This window comes from Gobio gobio (assembly GCF_949357685.1).
Source record: "Gobio gobio genome assembly, chromosome: 10".
NCBI lineage: Eukaryota > Metazoa > Chordata > Actinopteri > Cypriniformes > Gobionidae > Gobio > Gobio gobio.
Window position 1 is genome coordinate 47,088,179 of NC_137116.1, and position 21,565 is coordinate 47,109,743.

Below are 21,565 nucleotides of genomic sequence, written 5' to 3' on the forward strand. Positions count from 1 at the left end.
TAGTCCTAATGGTTCACTTTCACACTAGAGGGGAATATTAAAATGACTATTATGATTTAATATATAAAAAGGACTTTAATTTCTGTTCACCTCAAACCTATCAGAAGACTTAGAATATAGTGCATGAGTTAAATACTTTTTGATGATGCATTTGCATCCTTTGTAAAATTTTAAGTAAACTGCATAATGGACATGAGAGAATTTTTTTGTCAACAATTATTTTTTTCCGGGAAGAAAGAAAAGTCATATGGTTTAGGAATGACATGAGGGTGAGAAAATAAGGACAGAGTTTAAATTTCTAACTGGACGGACCCTTGAAGAGTTGTATTGCATATGCAAGGCAGCTCCTGAAGTTAAACTCTAATTATGCAACAAGATTATTATTATTACTAGATTATTGTTCAGTTTTTGTGGGAGAATCTCTCATAGTATTGTAAGTGCCATCTGTTAAAGCACTCCGCTACAGGTCAGAGAGCGCAGTAATATGAACTCCTCATTTCCCATTGTTTGCTTTCCTACAGCCAAAAGAGGATGATCACTTTCTCCATCTCTCCCCCCTCCAGCGCATACGCATCGCCTGTAATTAAAAACATCCTTTCACAATGCTTTTAAAAGAGACGTATGGTTGTCTGTGTAACTAGCGTAACTCTCACGGTCGGGCAGGTGAAGCCATCAACAGAATGTGTTTTGTGAAAACTCCCAAAATCAAAAAAAAAAAATTCAGTCAGTCCTGTAGATATAATTAGACAAAACTAGCTGCATATAACGTGATGCTAACATCAAGACATTTTGCTAGCTTTATTTCTATTTCTGCGGTGTTACACTGGAAGCTCCACCCACAATGGTATCTCGATGGTCAAAATTCCCTTTTTATAGCTGTTTATTAAAGTCTCAGCCTCAGACATCACGTCCAGAAATTGAATTCTACAGGATTTTTGCGAGACGTGTGTGTCGCGTTCTTAAATTGTCTGCTTGGAAACAAAGATGCCGAGAAGCCAAACCCCCTCATGGAAGAAAAGCCCTTGTGTTTTTACAACTGTGACAATGAGCACTTATCAGGATCAAATAAATGGCAGATTTTCAGAAGTATGTACATTTGTGGCATAGACTCTTTAAAAACCGTACAACAGTTTTACATCAACCTTACATTACACGGAACAAATCGAACTGTGATTGGTTGCTATACATGTCAGTCAGATGGCCTCTGGGCGGTCCTTGGCCAGTGAAATCTGCTATGGAATCCAGACCTTCTACTGTCTGTCTGAAGGTCCGACTTAGTTCTATCTATTGGTTGTTGATTGGATGGAGGCGGATCTGAATGCAGGCGTGCAGTCAATTGTAAGAAAGGGGTTGGGTTTAAATGGCCTAAATGACTGGAGAAATACGCCTTTTCTGGCTGACGCATTCGCAATAAGATGCATTTAAAAATAGTGCTTTTTCATTTTATATTGTTTTAAACAAGTATGTTTTCATTGGCTGTCGCATAGCATTTCGCTTAAGTTTTTTTCAGTCACATTACCTAACACTGGAAACTTTGATCCTTTATTTGTGTATAGCATTTGGAAGAGACTTTTTACTGAATGCAAATGCTTTGCTCAATGTGGTTATCATGCCCTTAGCCCTTGACTAGGTGAATTCTTGTTTACATCAAGTTTGATGCAACTGAAGGACACAAAGTAAAGACAATTTGGTAACACTTTAGTATGGGGAACACATATTCACTATTAACTATGACTTTTGCCTCAATAAACTCAGAATTTACTGCTTATTAATAGTTAGTAAGGTAGTTTTTGTAGTGTTTAAGTTTAGGTATTGGGTAGGATTAAGGGATGTAGAATAAGGTAATTCAGAATAAGGCATTAATATGTCCTTTATAAGTACTAATACAGCCAGTATCCTAGTAATAGGGCTGTGCGATATTTAAGAAAAATGCGATATGCAATACCTTGTTAAATAATGCGATATTCGATATGCGATACGATATTGCTTTAAGTGTGTAAAATCTATTTAAATTATATTTTAAAATTATTTAAAAACTGAGAATGATACCATTTATATGTTTCACATTCTTTCTGGGAAAAGAAAGCATCGCTACAACTTCTGAAAGTGACCAGCAGTGTCACAAATCTGACTATATAATTTTAACATCAATGTAAACAAACAAAAAATGTAATGGCAATATTTAAATACCAAAAACTCTTTGCTTGACATGGTAATATATGGTTTTATTAACCTAAAACTTAACATCAAGAAGCTGTGTCAGACAGCAGACAGCACGAGACTGCAAATTGTTGTTTTGCGCAAGTTATTGTGTTTAATAACTCTTTTTAACGTCAAGCAAGTCACATAAGTAACAGTCGTGTGCCCAGTCTATTCTCTGCTATATGCGTCTACCTAAAACGCACACTTTTCACAATGTTGGAATAGCATATTAAAATCATTCAGATATTGTGTGCCGTTGCGTTATGCATATTGCGATATGTACATTTGCGATGTTTCAATAATTTCTATATATTGTGCAGCCCTACCTACTTGTGCAGCAACTAGTTAATAGTGAGAATTGAACCCTAAAATAAAGTGTTACCGACATTTTTGCATAATTAAATTTCCGTCGTCCTCCAAGTTTCCATATCTGAATGAATCATTTTTAAAAGTTGGTTTAATATCTGAATAATGACTATTATGTTCAGATTCATATAAAAACATGCATTGTTTAATTTAAAAATCCTGTAATCAGTGTTTTACGTGCTAAAAAGTCATGCTTGATTTGAATAGGCCTTCAATTAGCAGGTAAAATACACTTCTTGTCTTTGTGTTCTGCTGCAACACTGACTCACATGTCCAAAGTTAGCCTGGGAATTCCTCACTTTCTGACAACTGTGTGAAAGCTAGTGCTGTCCCACTCACAGGACAGATCAGCTTTCTCTCTCCCTCTACCCACCTCCCTCTCTGTCCTCTCCTCCCATGTTCCTCTCGAGCCTCTACCGTTTCCTCCTCGCCATTTCATGGATTCTTGTCCCGGGCAGGTGGGGGGGATGAGTTGAGGTGACAGAAAGAGCTTTTGGGTCAGTTTCTTCCCCAGAACAGACCCAGTAATTTGGACTGAGCGCAAATTTCTGCAGGCTAAGAAAAGCCCCACAAAACAGAGGGAAAGAAAGGAAGAGAAAACAATGGGATGAAAGTAGAGAGGAGGGACTGTGGGTAATGGAGGGGCGTGGAACGAGGGTGCTGACCAAAGACTGTTATTAGCGAGAGTAGCTTCTCCCCACCTCTTCAATGAAATCTTAGAGGCCTCAAAAGGTCAAAATGTTTTCGCAGCTCGGAGGGAATACGCTCAGTCAGTGCTGAAACGGCTATGTCAGTTTTAGGACAGACTGCAAGAGATGAGTGGAAAAAGTTCATGTCTCGTTTTCATCCACCCCCTTTCAGTTTTTGATGGGTAAAATCTCTCCGGGTCCCATTTGCTTGTCTACCCAGCGTGAGTGTTTAATCTTTTCAGGGCCTTGAATTGGGCTGGTGAAAGAGGCCTGAGCTCTCTCCCGCCAGGGGCCATGCGGCTCATTCGAGAGCTTTAATCACTGTGCAAACACAGCATCGCTCCTTCAGTCCTCCATCCATACACACCTCCATAGAGCCCAACTTTCTCTCCTCCGTTGACGCCCTGCTTTGCTTCTCTTCCCACTTTGCTTTCTGTTTTTCCTCCATCGGGCTGCCGAGAAATCCCTGCTGCTGCATTCGACAAACTGTCGGGGGGTCAGAGCTATAGGAAACGATCAGAGTTGTTCTGTAATTCGGTGGATTTTATTCCCCTGCCTTGTCTGGCAAAACCTTTCATGTTTGTGGTGGTGTGCCTTTTTTTTAATTAGTTGTTGGGTTATGCGAGCGACCGCCATACATCTGACGGTGTAAATATCTGTGGACTTGGATGTGCTTCGACATCAGCTGCGCCTTCCTGTGCTAACCTGCGAAGATGGAAGGAGGGCACTGGCATTTGATGCAAAACAAATACCGCGATTTGTTCGTTTTTTGTTTTTCAGAGAAAGTTTGATTTATCCTGCATCAGTTTGATTTGGTTTGGGTGTTTGCTTTGCTCAGGGATTGCAGGGAGGGCACTCGCTGTGTTTTTCTGCTCGTGGACCCTAGTGAAGCATTAGTGGCCTTAAAGCTCTCAGAAAGCCTGATGGTGAATCATGAAATAAGGGGTGGATCAGTGAGCCAGGATTAGATGGGTTCTGGCTTCATAGATAGTGAAATGGCCATTGAAGCTTCAGTTTTCATGATTTCTTTCCCCACCGCAAATTAGAAGTGGGGATGGAATGACTTGAGTGGGCATTCTTTGTAAATGGGTGGATGTCTTTCCTTAAATTCTTTGCAACTCTTTGAAGGGTTGGGGAAAAGATTCAACTTTTTTGAGTTTTTATAAACTTTTGGATCTGTTCTTAAGTGTGCATTCTTCCCCTGATGTGAATTGATAACCATGCTAAAATACTCTGGCAGTGTTTCCTGCATTGCTAGCCAGCTATTGCAGTGCATCAGTATTGAATCACAATGCATTTTGTCCAGCTCAAAATTATGAATAAAGTATAACGTGGTCAAAAGTTTCTTATTTTGTTTAATGTAACATTATTCTGAAGAAAGTAAACTTTTAACCACAACTGTATTTGTATAAAAATACCACTTACACACCAGTTACACTGAATATATTAATATTTATATTATTTTAAAACATTAAAATGCTTATATTATATTGTATTGTATTATATTATAATCTTTCTTTTTATTTGTATTTATGTTTTTCAATAACACTTTTATATTATTAATAATAAAATGTTATTGTATTTAAATATGCTTAGAAGCATTTTTTGTACTACATTAATGCCACTTTGTAAGTCTTTGTAATAACCTTTTTGAAATAATTTTATAAAATTTTGTTTGATTCGTTTTAGCTGTTCTGTTGAAATCTGAAATAATCTCTTTATTTGGCTACAAAGTGCTGAGGGCAGCCAATACAAAATTCTTACTAAAGAATTATTAATAGAATTGTTAAGGAACCACAATCCTTAAGAATCTTAATCAGAACCAGAATACTTATCCATATGCTACCTATCCCTAACTGTTTGTATGTTTCTGTTTTTCAGAGAAAACTGCTGGCCATCTACCTCCACAATGACGAGAGTGTCCTAAGTAACGTGTTCTGCTCTCAGATGATGTGCGCGGACTCCATAGTGTCATATCTCAGCCAGAACTTCATCACATGGGCTTGGGACGTTACTAAGGAAGCTAATAAAGCCAGGTACCTCTGTTTTGCAGTCTTCCTTTCATCTCTCTCATCGCATGATCTCACAATGGCAGTCAAATCGTCCAGAACGGTGTGGATCGGAAGCATTTTCACACTCAAAATGGATGATCTCTTAATGAGAGGCATTCCTCCCTTCCCCCTCTCTCCTCTCCTGACTCTCTCCTCATAGAGAGCTTAACAAAAGATGTCGTGTTTGCTCACTGAGGCCCCGGTAGGGCAATCTGCACTAATCTGCCCCACTAAAGGGTCAGTTAGACACACAGCCATCATAGAGCGCACTCCTCAGAATGTCTTAATTTCAGGACGCCCGTAACGGAGGTGTCGAGGGTTTTACGTTTTGTCTGTGGTCAGTTGAAACTTTTTGCCCTCAGAGACTATAGAAACTTGCATCTAATATAGTATTAAGAAAGCTATCCTGCCCTGTTTCAAAAGTGCTTGTTTTCAAGACTTGGAGTAAACTGTATCCCCGATTGCTTCATGTGGAAACGAAGCGAGCAAAATGAAGATGGATGGCCAAAAAAGGAAATGAACAGAGAGAGAAAGAGGGAGAAACTGGTCAGGCAGCAGATGGATTCTTGATTGGTCCCAGCAGGCTTTGCTTCTGAGCAGGCCTATACCTTTCCTTCCAGTAGGCTTCACCTTAAAGGCCTCCCTCTGGAGCGGACAGAGAGAGAAAGACCAGCCAGTGACCTGCTTCTGCAGGGGCTCCTTCAGTCCGGCCCGGCCTCTATACCCCTCTCCCTCCCCTTCTGCTTTTTGCCCCAGCTGAGCCTTTCTACCACAGATTAAAGGCGGGCAACATCTGGGGCTATTCATAATGCCAACAGAGACACACACACAATCCCACATCCTTATACCCTGACATACTCATGCACACATACACACCGTATTCTCACGCTCCAGAGCCAGGCCTGACTGATTGGTGATTGTGGATGGTGACTGGAAGTGTTTTTCAATGCTAACTCTGTGAATGAAGCCTGTGAATCGCTAATCGCTGACACCGATCACATAGACTCTCAACATAATTGTGCATTAATCCAGAGCCCAAATGTAATTAGAGTGAATGTAATTAGCACCCACAGGTGCTACAGGTGCTCTTTGTTGCTGGTATAAGTAAGAAAAAGCTGCAGGTCACGATTTGATGGTGCAATCTAGCAGATACGATTCATTCTTTTTTTTCCCCAATCCATTAAATCCTGCTGAATCATATTGCTTATTTATTCACAGTGGTAAAAAAAAGAAGAAAGAAATTGCAATTCATACTGACAATATTTAGAATTTAATACTTAATTTGTTCTAGAAGTACCTTATATGTTGCTTTTCAAGTTTTCTCCTGCGAACAGTCTGAAGAATGCTTGGCTTGCCATGCTTTTTCATTTTCTTCCCCCTAAGATACACTAGGGGAATGTATAAAGATCAATATAAATGCTTTTTAAATATATTTTTTTTCTTGTATTGAATCACTTGTTTAATCAAATCAAATTTTTATTGAATCAAATTTAAAACTTTTTTATACTTTTTATATTTAATTGAGTTAAATTACTTTTAATCAGATCAAAAATATGTGAATGGAATCTATTCTCAACCCAAAGATTTACACCCTAAGATAATAGTATTTAAAGCATTTTTCTTACTATTAATTATTCTTTCTTTGTGTGTGTGTTTTGGAGACTTTTTGCCTTTTATGTGAGAGCACAACTGAGAAGAGACGTTAGGAAAGTTGGGGCAGGAAAGGGCCACTAGCCAGGACTCGAACTCGGTCACCCAAAGCACTGTTGAAATATATGTTGGAGCGCTTTCAACAAGCCTTATGTTTGCGACTAATGATCATGCGTTAGTTTGAAAAATCCCTAATCCAAAGTATAACATTCTGGTGTGTAACTGTTCCTGTTTTGCTATAGACATAAACAATACCTCAAAATCATGGAAACAGTCAGAGAAAGAGCAGTGCATGCATGCCCTGTGGCCCCAGCAGATGTTCTGATACTGTGCCACACCTCTCAGTTCAAGCCATGGGGAAATATTACGGTTCACACACTCAAGAGTGTGACGTGAGCGAGGGACGAGAAGGAGACGAGAGCTTGTCACTCCAATTATGATGCTGTCCTTGACGAGACGCTTGAAACACCTGGTGTTACTAACTAGAAAATCAAAAATAACTCCCCCGAGGTCCTTTGAAAACTCTTAACATTCTTCAAGATTTTTTACGCATCACTGCCAACTTCAATGCCTGATGGGACCTCTGGTAACACAAGTGTTATTTGTATGATGTTTGATTTTTTTGGCAGTGAAACTCTATGGTATCTAGTGATCTGTAATACTGCACTACAAGTTACACTGAAGATAGCTGGCGTGTTGTCCTGTTAGTTGACTGTTCATAATGCCAACAGAAACACACACACAATTCCACATTCTTATACCCTGACATACTCATACACACACACACACACACACATTATTCTCATGCTTTTTGTTACAATTTTACCAATACCCATACTGATTATTTCTTAAATGGGTATGTGATTTTTTTTATTTTATTTTTTTTGTGGATTTTTTTCAAAATAATGTTTACCACACCAAACTACATTTTCCTTTTTGCCATTCTCTCCATCTCTCTCAGTTTAAAGCGGACTTGATTGTCTCTGTGCATGGTTCTACGCTTGCAGGCCAGCTACTGTAAATATGTAAGGGGTGTTTTGGTACAAACATTAAAAAAGTACTTAAAAGATTTGAAAGTGGTGCAGAAACCCATGTTTTCTATTATTATAATTTGATAATCTGTATATTTATAAAGGTATCGATACCAAATCCGTTTTTTTTTTTGGTAATCTATACATTTCCGTCGAACCGCACCAGAATTTGTTTGGAAGCCGACCAAGACCCACCTTTTCAGGTGGTGCGCACCAGGGTTCGGATGACCGCGTTCTTGCATTTACACTATTTAAACTAACCACACTAACGGAGCAATCGCACCGGAGTTGTTTTAAACTAACCAAACCTGTGGACAAAAGTGTGAACACACCCTTAAAGAACTTTGAGACATTGGTAAACACAACACACAACTATGTTTCAAGGGAACTTTTTTCCCCCTCCCTTTTCCCCTTCACTATACAACTCTAGAGGTTTATCAAATAAGTCAAGAATGAGATCATGGTTGAAATGGTTGACCTCTTGAGGTCATAGTTGACCTCTTATCACATTGGAAATTGGGAATACGGTATTCCATGGAGATGGTATACACACTATATTCTATTCCAGAAATTATAGACATGGTCTGAACATACACAGAGTCCATAAAGTGCTCACTCATCTCCTCTGACACACCTTTTATATATATATATAGTTCTCTGATAATAGGGTGAAATTTGATGTGGGAAAAAAACCTCCAATTTCTCTTTTCTTCTCTCCCACGCTGGTCATGCCCCCTCATTCTAGTGTGTTCCATCTTTCCTCTATTTTACTTTCCAGTTATTAAAGCCGATGTTATTAAAAGAAGAGAGAAGCTAATCTATATTTGCATTTGCTCTATAGCAATTCATTAATATTATGACATTTACTGCGCGCTCTCTGAGTCTGCCTGCTACCCTTTTCCTTCAGCGAAACGTTAATTTAAAGTTCTGTCTTTGTAATGGAATAAGAAATCCTCTCTGCCCTATCAAATTCGGTGCGGCAGGAGGCGAATACTAATTCAGACCCGGGTAGTGTTTGGAGAAGGACCATCCTCTGAGTGGAGAGCAGAATTGGTTTTAAAGTCTGTTAATATAATGAGCTGTGTACTCTTATTAAGCTCAGTGATTGTTCAGGGGAGTTTCACTGGCTGTCTGTCCACTGTCCACTCAAATTACTGACTCTCTCGCTCTTTCTCTCCCTCTCTCTCCCTCTAGACTACTCACGATGTGCACAAGGCACTTTGGCAGCGTTGTTGCACAGACCATTCGGACGTACAAGACTGACCAGTTCCCATTACTTCTAATTGTCATGGGAAAAAGGACATCAAATGAAGTTTTAAATGTCATTCAAGGTAAAATATATATATGTCAATTAACTACAAATAAAACTACTGTAGGTAACATTTCATCAGTAAGTCATTAGCAGATTTTATGTAATGCCTACCAGATTAAAACTGCACAACAGTTCTAATAATTTTAATCTATTTAGTGCTACCAAAAATCTGAGACCACGTATGGATGGATTGAATGATTGATTGATTTCAGAAAGCCTTACATTACCCCCCTATGGTTTTAATGACAGCAACACTTCACTTGAACTCCACAAGTTTCTGTAAAACCTGTTACAAATGTACCTTTTTTTCATTAGTGACCTAGAAATTGTGCAGAATCCTAAATATGTATAGAAAATGGGAATGTGACATCAGCTTCACAATGCATTCTGGAACATTCACAAGTAAACTCAATGAAAATAAACAACTTAAACATAATGTGACTTTATAATTTGTATTTATATATTTATTACAGATATATCCTGAATTCATAGTTTATGACTTGTGTAAGTGCTCACTCCATAAATAAAGTATGAAAACACGTCTGGAAATAGCTCAAAATCACATTGAAATCACTGTCGGTGTTCGTACAGTAGCGCTCCTTTGCTTCATTATTCAGCTTCTCTCGCTAATGAATCTTGTACTTCCATTAGTCCATTAAAGTCCAGTACTGGTGATTTATGTGTATAGCACTTTGACAATACAAATCATTTCAGGAGTGCATTACAGAGGCCCATACTTTTGTTATCTTAGGGGGCGAGTGCAAGCAATTCCTAAAAAGTATAAATATAAATACAGTGTTTTTTTTCTCTGGTTATTTGTATTTTTTGTCATTGAATGCTCCTGAGTGTGTCCTAAAATATGGCGACCATTACCCAGAATGCAATGCACAATGATGTAGATTCCCATTCTCTATTATTTATTTTGTCATAATGTTTAAAAAAAAAAAAATCACTTTTTTTAGTGCATTGATAGTATACCATAGTAATCAAGTTTCCAGAAAGAAAAATGGTCTCATCGTGCCTTGAGCAATCATTTTCCATTTGGTATATTTTTATGTGAATAGTATGAAAAGTGCAAAATGAAATGACTCCCCCCAGTCTGATTGTTGTTCATTTTCTGCTTGAATGATGAAGGCAACACAACAGTGGATGAACTTATGATGAGACTCATGGGAGCCATGGAGATCTTCACTGCACAGCAACAAGAAGACATAAAAGATGAGGTGAGACAACACCGGGCACCCACCAGATAGAGATTCATATGCACCACATATTGTGTTAAAATAATTGCATTTCATGGTTACTTTAATGAAAAACTCAAACCCTAATGAGTTATTATATCATAGGCAGCATATTAAGGCCTCGTTGACGCAACTCAGACGCAAATGTAGACAACTTAATTATGTTGCTTCCTTAGATGCTTTGTTTAACCAAATTCTAAGGTATCACTTCATGTATCTTTGGTGGAGTCAATTCCACAATTTATTGTGACAAACTCAGTGGAAATATAAACTTGGTACTTTCAAAAAGTAATCCAATTGTGTAGTGTACATTACTTGTAATGCACTACACCAGACGCTGATGAGCACAAAGAGGTGCTTTTTTTATTAGGCAGATTCAAAGTCATATTTTTAGGCCACAAAAAGGGGCATGTTGGGACAAATGACCACTCATTGTCTGACTCATACAAATCGGCCTGTCACACAGGGTTAAGAATAGATACTCCGCCTGCGTCTGTGTGTTTGTCTGGGTTTCAGACAAACCGTGTAAGCAAAAGCACAATTCACTGGCTGTGTAATGTAAGCTTGCGGGGGCCTGTGCTTATGGAGTCGACACAAAGCTGGCAGGATGCAAGCTCAGTGTGTCATGTCTGCATGCGGTATGTGATTGTTTAAATCAGTGCTAGGTCTGCAAACAAACGCATTTACAAAGAGCTGAAACAAAATGTGTCCATCTGTTCAAATGAATTGAAAACTTTACAATAATATGCTGTTATATACCGTTTTTAGCATGAATACCATTTTAAGTGGCTTATCTGAGAGCAATAGTGGATCTCTGTATGCCTTATTGCAAATTTCAAGAGGACATTAACTTCCTACCTGGTTTGAAAACACTAATTATTAACGTTTTTGTTACATGCCACATTCTCATGACAGATCTGTCCACACTTGCTATGAGCTAATTAGTCATCTATCCTCACCTGTGTGTGTTAATGTTTGCGTCTGTGGTTTGGTGGGAAATATTCAGACAGCAAACACAGGTTACTGTCCCCCTGAGGCATATTGATTAAGTGATTTGATAAGTCGTGACATTTCTTGCCTCGTCCCAGCATTCTCCTTTTAGTTCGCACCCCTGCGTGACATGCTTTAAATGATTATCATTTGTAAAAAGCAACAGAAAATATTTATGCTATGTCATAATTGTCATAGACTTTGCCATTGTCTCAGTGTGAGAACACTTCTGTTAGACTTAAGGTCTATCTCCTCATGCTATTAGGCCGTTTTCCTGGCTCGGTGAGCGAGTTCCGTTAAAAATGTTATTTTCAATTTGTATCTGTTCCATTAGATCCATTAGGCTGTGAAATTTCTGCTTCCCTCAGTCAGAGCGCTTGAATAACTCTGACAGGTTGATGGATTTCAGCTGGAAGCTCCTTGACGGTTTGCTCCTCGTGGCAATTAATGGCTGTAATATGTTTGGCTGTGAAGGAAATGTGATGTGAACAGACATAAACGGGGAGTCAGGCTTATTGAGGGTGCCAGAGGAAATGCATAGGAGATATTTTCACTCGGTAGTACACACATTTGGCCTTTAGCTGAGAGGTGACGTGACAAGGTTTTCATTAACTTTCTGCTCACCTGTGGAGAAAGTAGTTAAAGTAGTAGTTCACCCAAAAAATGTAAATAATTATTTATATACTAAGGTTGGGTTTCAGTACACATTTCAATTTTAGTATTACATTTGGATTCAACTGCTCTCTTTTCCTTCTCAATTTGATTAATCTTAGATTTTGAGTGAATCAGACTACACGTTTCACTCTTTTTTTTTTTTTTTATTCAATTTGTAAGACAGGGTTCCCACGGGTCCTTGAAATCCTTAAAAGTTTGTGAATAGGCATGTGCCGGTATCAAATTTTCATGTTGCGATTAATTGCTGAAGCTTTTATCACGGTATACGGTATTATCACGATATTGAAATAAGTTGCAAAAAAAGTGTTGTCATACTATAACAGGTTAAATCACTTTCTTATAACAAAAGAACCAAACATTTAAATACAATAAAGCAATACACAAAAATCTATAAAGTAAACAAATATTTAAAACAGATTAAAGTGCAAAAGAATTATAAAGAACAATAGGTATGCTGAAATGTACATTTAACTAAGATTAATACATGCTTTAGAAGTATTTTTCATTGTCAGTTTGTTAATGAAGGAACTATGTTAAATACTGGAGCCTTGTAAAGTGTGTGATTGAACAACAGTTAGAACATATTCAAACAATATCTAGGGCATGTAATTTAGTCCAGATTAAAATATAAAATGCAAGTTTGAAAATGAATAGCCTTAAGTCTTTAAGTATTATGTATTAGGTTATGGGGCCCTATCTTGCACCCAGCGCAATTGACTTTGTACACCGACGCATGTGTCATTCCTATTTTGCACCCGCGCAAAGCGCGCTTTTCCCTCCACAGAAGCACGTCGCTAAACTAGTGAATGAACTTGCGCTACCTGGGCGGTTCAGCGCAAAAAAGGAGGCGTGTTCCGGCGCAAACAATCCCTGGTGCTATTTTGCTGTTCCATTAAACAATTGCGCCACTGACCAGAAAAAACCTAGTCTAAAGTCAGTGGCGCGTTGCGCGTTGTTCATTATGCTATTTTAAGGGCGCATGCTTGACCATAATATATAGCGTGCACAACGCGCATACACTTTGCTCATGTAATCTACACAGATGCAACAGTTATTTTTGCAAATCATAAATTGTTACACTAAAAAATATTAACACATGAGACGGAAATCATTGTGGTGTGCCACGAAGATGTGAAAAAATAGGCATAAATCTAGCTTACAAATTATTCAGGCTAATTGTAGTCTAATAATTAAGGAGACCTGTTTGCCCAATAGTGGCAACTTCTGGCAAGACATATAAGGACATCTAACGAATTGGTTTGTCCGTCAAGAACCAGGAAAAAAAATCGGTGAGGGTGGACGCAGCGATGTCCTCTGCTGGCGTCAGGTCCTGAGTAGAGGCAGATCCACCTCCCGTTACACAGCGTGCCCGATTGATGCTGGCAAGCTTGGACTTTCCCCGTCTTCTGATGTCATTGTAGCGCTTGCGGCACTGGTGCGACGTCCTGGGGATGCCAGCTGATGAAACAATTGTGGCTATTTCCTCCCACGCCTGTTTAACCGACGCTATTTTGGGTGGGTTTCTCCCATCCCCATACAACACAACTTCTCTGTCTTTCACTGCTCTTACAAGAACATCAGTCTCCTCGGCTGTGAACCGCTCCTGGCGTGCGCCTGGTAAATACGCCATAATAATAGCAATCCATAATGGAACTTGCGCACCTGCTTTTACAGGGAATGTTGGATGACGCTCTGATTGGTTTATTCACGTTACGCCCAAACCACACCTATGAATAATGAAGCTACTTCAGACCAACCCATTTTAGATTTGCGCCGGGCGCAAGAGCCATTTATCCCGCCGGGAAAATAGCAACAGCGCCGAGACCCGCCCACAAAGTTACTTGCGCTTCGCGCTTTGACACTTGCGTTTCAGATCGTTAAAATAGGGCCCATGTGATTACTGGGGAAACGGCTGCATTTCTGCTGTTCCGTCAGCGCCCTCTGCTGTCGAAGAATGAATGTGCACTTCAGCGTGTCTCCTCATTCCGCCATGTGCTCGGCTCATGCACGGTCTATTTACATCAGTGCGTTCCTCTTTGACGTGTTGTTCATTTTAAACGGTTGATGGGTAAAGTATTCTTAAAATTCATTCTAAAAATCTGAATAATTCGTAATAAATAATTATTCACGGTATTTTGAAGTGCCCACGATAACAATATTGTGCATGTTCATTATTGCGGTATATCGTATTACCGTTTACCGGCACATGTCTATTTGTGAATCAGATATCAGATAAATGCAAAAAAAAAAGCTTTTTTGCATAGTTGTTTGTGACACATGAAAACTGTAACAATTTATCTTACAAGGTAACACGATGTAACCTTGCTCTCACTTGAAATGTGTCCCCACATTAAGTCCTTGAATTTGAGGGTATTGGACCTGGAAAATCCTTGGTGTGGGAACCAGGGGCGTAGCTAGCTTCACTATGATGACTAGCACCCCCAGTTTATTATAAAAACATCATAATATTTGTTAAATAACAGTTTTTTAAATTATTTAATTTTTTTTAAAGTAATAACAACATTATTATAACCTCTCAAATACTAAAATAAATCAAATGTGCTTTTTTACAGTCTATGGTTTTTGCATAATGCTTGATGAGTTTGATTGACAGCTGTGTTAGGCAATTAGGTGTCAGGCTGTCTCATGTATGTTGCACGGCTCGAGCCTGTGAGTTTGTGAAGTGCGTTTACCTATTCACTTAGCCTATAATTTGCAGTTGTGTAATAGATAAACTGCAGCCATGCAAAATTCTATAAAAAGGACTTTTAAAAACTCGCATTAACGCAGGAGAGAACCCATTCGTCAGGCCGCAAGTAACTTTTCAATTCCAGGCGCAGGTTCATTCTGTAAAGCCGGGAACATGCCATTGGTATCTGTCAGTAGTGACAGTGTAGGGGTAAGGTGCGTGGCACTAAGTTTTGACGTTGTTCGACCTGAGGTTCGAATCCGCCTTTTGCCGAACTCGAAAATATTCGAAAATAAATAGTGTCTAACGTTTGTTGTAACCTCTGCTCATGTTTTTTATGTGGACAGGTTGTAGCTACAGTTTTGGTTTAGTTGACAGTGACTTTCTGGGTGCGTTAAATGTTTTTGATTTACTTAAAAGAACCATAAGAGTCATTTGTTAGTGAATTGGACTGCACTAGTTGCACTGAATGTTTCCGATTCACTAAAATGAACTGTTTATTAGACTCATTTGTTTGTGAATTGGACTACACTGGTTGCGCCAAATGTTTGGATTCACTAAAAAGAAAAGATCACCCAGTTCAATCAGACTATGAAAGGCTTTGAATGGACAAAGTATTGTAGCATTGAAAAATGTAGTTTTAAATCAAATGTGTTCATTGAAGTGCAGCTAGATGAACTGCTGGTGATCATGGTGCATTTTAAATCATGGGTGTGACACTCGAATCCAAACCCTTTGTTTGTACACAAATGAGTGAGCCACCTTAGAGATGTGTGGGATTGTTTGAAAGCATTTGTTGTTGTGCCACCACTAACAGCCTGCCATTTGAGGCAGTTTAGGATTGCCCTTTAAAGTTCTTAGTCGAAATGTCCCCGAGTGTGTGTCATCCCTGCCCCTTACAGTCAGGTGACTCATGGTGACCTGTGTGTATCTGTCCGTCTGTATGGACAGACATACACCACTTATATACACTGTCTGGATCAACAAACAAACTCAGACAGCACACACTCATCCGTCAAGATCACATCAGCATTCCTCTGTGTGTGTAAGTGACATGACCTGGGGTTGTGCAGTCAGGGGTAAAGTAGTTATCCGCTTGCTCCATCAGCTCCAGTAGCTCCAGTACAGGTCACGGCACTGACTCACTGTATGTAGAGTGTTATAGAGAGAAAAACATGGGACAAAATGTTCACACTCTTTGCTCACCCCATTTTTTTTTTTTGTTCATCTTTTGAATTTTGACAGAGCATTTAAAGAGTGTTTCATGTAGTTTACTGTGTTGATGTAGAAAGGATGGCAATGGAGTAATCTTATTATTTTGGTCATAAACGTACATATATATACAGTGAGGAAAATAAGTATTTGAACACCCTGCTATTTTGCAAGTTCTCCCACTTAGAAATCATGGAGGGGTCTGAAATTGTCATCGTAGGTGCATGTCCACTGTGACAGACATAATCAAAAAAATTCAGAAATCACAATGTATGATTTTTTAACTATTTATTTGTATAATACAGCTGCAAATAAGTATTTGAACACCTGAGAAAATCAATGTTAATATTTGGTACAGTAGCCTTTGTTTGCAATTACAGAGGTCAAGCGTTTCCTGTAGTTTTTCACCAGGTTTGCACACACTGCAGGAGGGATTTTGGCCCACTCCTCCACACAGATCTTCTCTAGATCAGTCAGGTTTCTGGCCTGTCACTGAGAAACACGGAGTTTGAGCTCCCTCCAAAGATTCTCCATTGGGTTTAGGTCTGGAGACTGGCTAGGCCACACCAGAACCTTGATATGCTTCTTACAGAGCCACTCCTTGGTTATCCTGGCTGTGTGCTTCGGGTCATTGTCATGTTGGAAGACCCAGCCTCGACCCATCTTCAATGCCAATTTCAGACCCCTCCATGATTTCTAAGTGGGAGAACTTGCAAAATAGCAGGGTGTTCAAATACTTATTTTCCTCACTATATATATATATATATATATATATATATGACCTGGGGTTGCGAAGCACACATATATATATATATATATATATATATATATATTATAAACATCTGGAAACACCTGCCTCTCATGTACGCATTCTGTTTGCAGACTTCTCTTCAGCTTTCAACACCATTCAGTCACACATGTTGATAGAGAAGCTGACCCAAATGGGTGTAAACCTCATTTTGGTGCAGTGGATTCAGGACTTTTTAAAAGGCAGACAACAGTATGTGAGGGCGGGTTACAGTCATTCTAGAACCATCATTACAAACACGGGTGTGCCACAAGGATGTGTTTTATCACCATTGTTATTTATTTTATACACTAATGATTGTGTTAGCCACCACTCCAACTGCTCACTAATTAAATTTGCAGATGATGCTGCTCTAGTTGGTTTTTTAACAGACAGTGATCAAGACTACAGATCTGAGTTTGACCATTTCCATGATTGGTGCAATCAAAATTCAGTTATTTTAAACGTGTCTAAAACAAAAGAAATGGTGATTGATTTTAGGAAAAGGCCCCCTCCATTGCAACCTATCACTATTCATGGGACAGTCATTGAGACAGTGGAGGAGTATAAGTATCTGGGAACTATTATTGATCACAAACTCACCTGGTCTTCTAACACATTGGCACGATACTCAAAAGCACAGCAAAGGCTCCATTTTTTAAGGAAATTGCGCAGTTTTAATGCAGACACCACAACTCTGACATTGTTTTATTTAACTTTTATTCAGAGTGTGGTGATTTTCGCCATCCAGTGCTGGGGGGGTGCTCTTTCTGTCCAAAACAGAAACATGCTGGACAGGGTGATTTAAGATGGGCAGGAAAATCACTGGATCCGAGAAAAAAAAACATAACTACCCTCACCGAACAGTATACCCTCAATCTGGCCCTGAGGATACTGGATGATCCATCCCACCCACTTTTTTCAGAGTTTTCCCCCCTGCCCTCTGGACGTAGATTCAGAATGCCCCGGACTAAAACCAAACGTGCCATTATATATCTTTTGTGCCAAAGAGCAAACAGTTACTGAACAAATCAAGCTCAGGCACATATTTTACATGTGCACCTTTTACCATTTATTATTTATTTAATTTTATGCACTTTTAGCTACTGGACTGATGCGCTGTCATTACTGTGTTGATCTTGTTGTTGTTGATGTCAATGTTCTGTATTCTCTACGTCTTCGATGTTGTTGTGTCTTTTCTTTTACTATTTATTTATTGTTATTTATTGTTGTTTGTGCTTAAATGTTCAATGTGGCTCCACTGAGTGCAAGACAAATTCCCCTCGGGGCAATAAAGGTTCATTCAATTCATTCAATCTATATATATACATACATACATACATACGCACGCACGCACACACACACACACACACACACACACACACACACACACACACACACACACACACACACACACACACACACACACACACACACACACACACACACACACACATTTCTGGAAAAAAATATTATTCAAATTAATCATTGCTTTAACAATCTTTCATAAGACTGTTGTCATAGTTTCATCAATCCAGAAAACCATGAGAGGCCAGTGTTTTTTTTTGAGTTTATTTTTTGTTTAGGTTAAGTTTCGTTTGGGTTTACTTTAGTTTGGTTTGGGTTTTAGGTTTAGGTTTTTGTTTGTAGGTTTCCTTTGCTTCAGTTTCAGGGTAATGGAATATATTATTTGCTGGAAAAATATTATTCAAAGTAATCATTGCTTTAACAGCACAATCTTTCATAAGACTGTTGTCATAGTTTCATCAGTCCAGTAAACCATGAGAGGCCATTGCTTTTTTAGTTTAGGTTTAGTTTAATTTAGTTTTAGTTTAGTTTAGTTTGGGTTTAGTTTAGTTTGGGGTTTAGGTTTTTGTTTGCATGTTTCAGTTGCTTCAGTTTCAGGGTAATGGAATTATTTGCTGGAAACATTATTATTCAAAGTAATCATTGCTTTAAGAGCACAATCTTTCATAAGACTGTTGTCATAGTTTCATCAATCCAGTAAACCATGAGAGGCCATTGCTTTTTTTGTTTAGTTTGGGTTTAGGTTTTTGTTTGCAGGTTTCAGTTGTTTCAGGGTAATGGAACATATTATTTGCTGGAAAAAATATTATTCAAAGTAATTATTACTTTTAAAGTTACAATATATAACATTTTTTCAGTAAAATATCCAAAAACCACTATGACCAGTGTTATATATTTTGTCCAGTTGAGTACGTACAATATCCCAAATGTTTCCAACTATTTGTAAATTGTGAGAAATTAGCTATTTTAACCAAGGAACCGGGACGTGTGAGGAAGTCGCCTGTCAATTGCGTCATATCTGCGTTACCCTCGATTTCCGGTTTTATTTTGCGGAATAAAAGGTTTCAGTTGTTTCAGTTTCAGAGTAATGGAATATATTACTTGCTGGAAACATTATTATACAACGTAATCTGCTTTAACAGCACAATCTGTCATATGGCTGTTGTCGTAGTTTCATCAATCCAGTAAACCATGAGAGGCCATTGCTTTTTTTTATTTTTTATTCATGATTAAGAGGTTTTTAGTGACATGCCTTGTTGTATCTAACATATTGTTCTTATCTATGGCAAAATCAGTGTAAAGTGCAGCCTCTCATGACTAATTGCTTTATTATAGCAGTTGCTTTTGAAAGTCCTTTTCAAAGGTTTTGCCTTTTACGAACAACAGATTAGGCAGTTCCTCAAAAGCACAGTGTGTTCGGAATAGTCGGTGTATATTTGTTCTTATTTCCAGCCCTCAGATAAAAGATCCAGTTATTTGTAATCCCGATTCACCTGAATTGTTTCAGTGTTACGACGTTACAAATAGAGATCCACACACACACATCAGCACACAAACTCTTACTATACCACAACATGGTTTCCACACACTCTTTTACAGCTCGTCTGAATAGAATTTGAGGATGTATCTCTCCTTTGATCAGCCTCTGTGCTCCATCCCTTCTTTCTCTCCTCTATCCTTCCTTTTCTTCTCCTCTGCACTGTGTAGTCACAACTCTTTCACATTTCCACACAAAGTCCAGCCAGGAGAAAAGACCCTTAGTCTTAAAAGCGGCCGCAGACAATCGCACGAGCCTGACTGCACAAAAGCAACAGTAGTTATTCACAGTTGTCAGCCTCAGCAGGTAGACCTGCAGCTGGGTCTTAACAAACAGGATACACACACACACACACACACACACACACTCACAAGAATAAAAGAGCCCGTCCATTGTATGTAGAGGAACTCCACACATTCACTTCTATAAGATACTCTTTCAGTCGTCCCCAGTTAGTGTGTCCGGCAATACAATACAATTCAGTATGTGGCCATTACTGCTGACAATGATGAGGAACCATCTCATACGTCAAAGATCCAGTGGGATTGTTATCTGCTATCTGGATAGACACGCTCTTATTGGCTATCTAGTATAGGATGTAGATAATGGAATATATAATGGGGTCCAAATGTTTGAGACAACTACAAAAATGTCCTTTTCCTCCATTTCAAATTATATTATCAGCTAAAATACTTTTTTTTGTTGACAAATTAGTTCACATGCTCAGTCTACTTGCTTTTCCAATTAGTGACCTAAAATATTGCAAAATTCTACTACAAAAAAAATGTCTAAACTATTTATTTACTTAATATTATTATTATTTCTGTCTACATTGTTGCAAAATCTTTTTTTGTTGTTTATTTCCAAGTTTAAATTAGATTCTTAATCTCAGATATGTGGTCATAGACTTTTGGATCCTACTTTATATAAAAAACATTTTAAATGTTCATATTTAGAAATTAAACATTGTTTTAAAAATTTTAACCACTTACACTTTTCTTTCAGGATGAACGTGAAGCCAGAGAATTGGTCAAGAGAGAACAGGATGAAGCTTATCGTTTGTCTCTTGAGGCTGATCGTAAAAAGGTTTGGGAAGACTTAAAATTTTCTATTATTTTTATAACTGGCATGAAGTGCTATAAACAATATTGTTTTTGCTGTAAATATTTATTTAAGTTATTCATTTTACTTTAGGATGATAATGAAATAAAAAGGTGCCGAATGATTTTCTGAATGTATGTAAGGTACTTTAGTATAGTATGTTGCTAGTGAATGTTGCCGTTTTTACAGAGAGAAGCACAAGAGCGAGAAGAGGCAGAGCAAGTTCGCCAGGAGCAAATCAGAAAAGAGCAGGAGGAGGAACGAGAGGTAAGGTTTGGTTTCAATAACATGGTTTATATGAGAAGTGCAAAGAGTGATGTCAAGAAAAGCTGAGAGAATGACCCTAAATAATTCACCTTTAAAGTGGCGTGACACAAACCATGTAATCATGATTCTTTCCTTCTGGAATTCTCAGAAATATGCTAGTTTCCTTGTCATTTTCTATGTAGATCCCAGCGAAGCTTTGTTTGTTTGCAATATATGACTGATTTCCCGCATTGTGTTACTATTTCTTTGTGTTGCATATCAGTTCCAGCTGATTAGTTCAACGAAAACATCTTAAATCTTTCTCATCCAGTGAAGCAGAAAACATTTACACAAAAATAACACTGATGCTTTAAGCCTAAATTTAAACCTGCCAATTTCACTCACGTCGACGTTAAATGTGTTTCTGGATATTCCAAACATGCCACTTAAATAGGATTTCATGCCTCGTAAGCCGACG

At 38.4% G+C, this 21,565-nt stretch overlaps 1 protein-coding gene across 1 annotated transcript in view; it reads left to right on the plus strand.

Annotated features, from left to right (window-relative positions):
• The window catches only part of faf1 (Fas (TNFRSF6) associated factor 1), a 78,492-nt gene that overhangs the window by 42,424 nt on the left and 14,503 nt on the right, over positions 1-21,565 (plus strand). Inside the window, exons 9-13 of the mRNA XM_079826351.1 lie at positions 5,139-5,293; positions 9,184-9,320; positions 10,436-10,524; positions 20,746-20,826; positions 21,031-21,108. Coding sequence (XP_079682477.1) covers positions 5,139-5,293; positions 9,184-9,320; positions 10,436-10,524; positions 20,746-20,826; positions 21,031-21,108 — 540 coding nt within the window. The remainder of the gene's footprint in view (positions 1-5,138; positions 5,294-9,183; positions 9,321-10,435; positions 10,525-20,745; positions 20,827-21,030; positions 21,109-21,565) is intronic.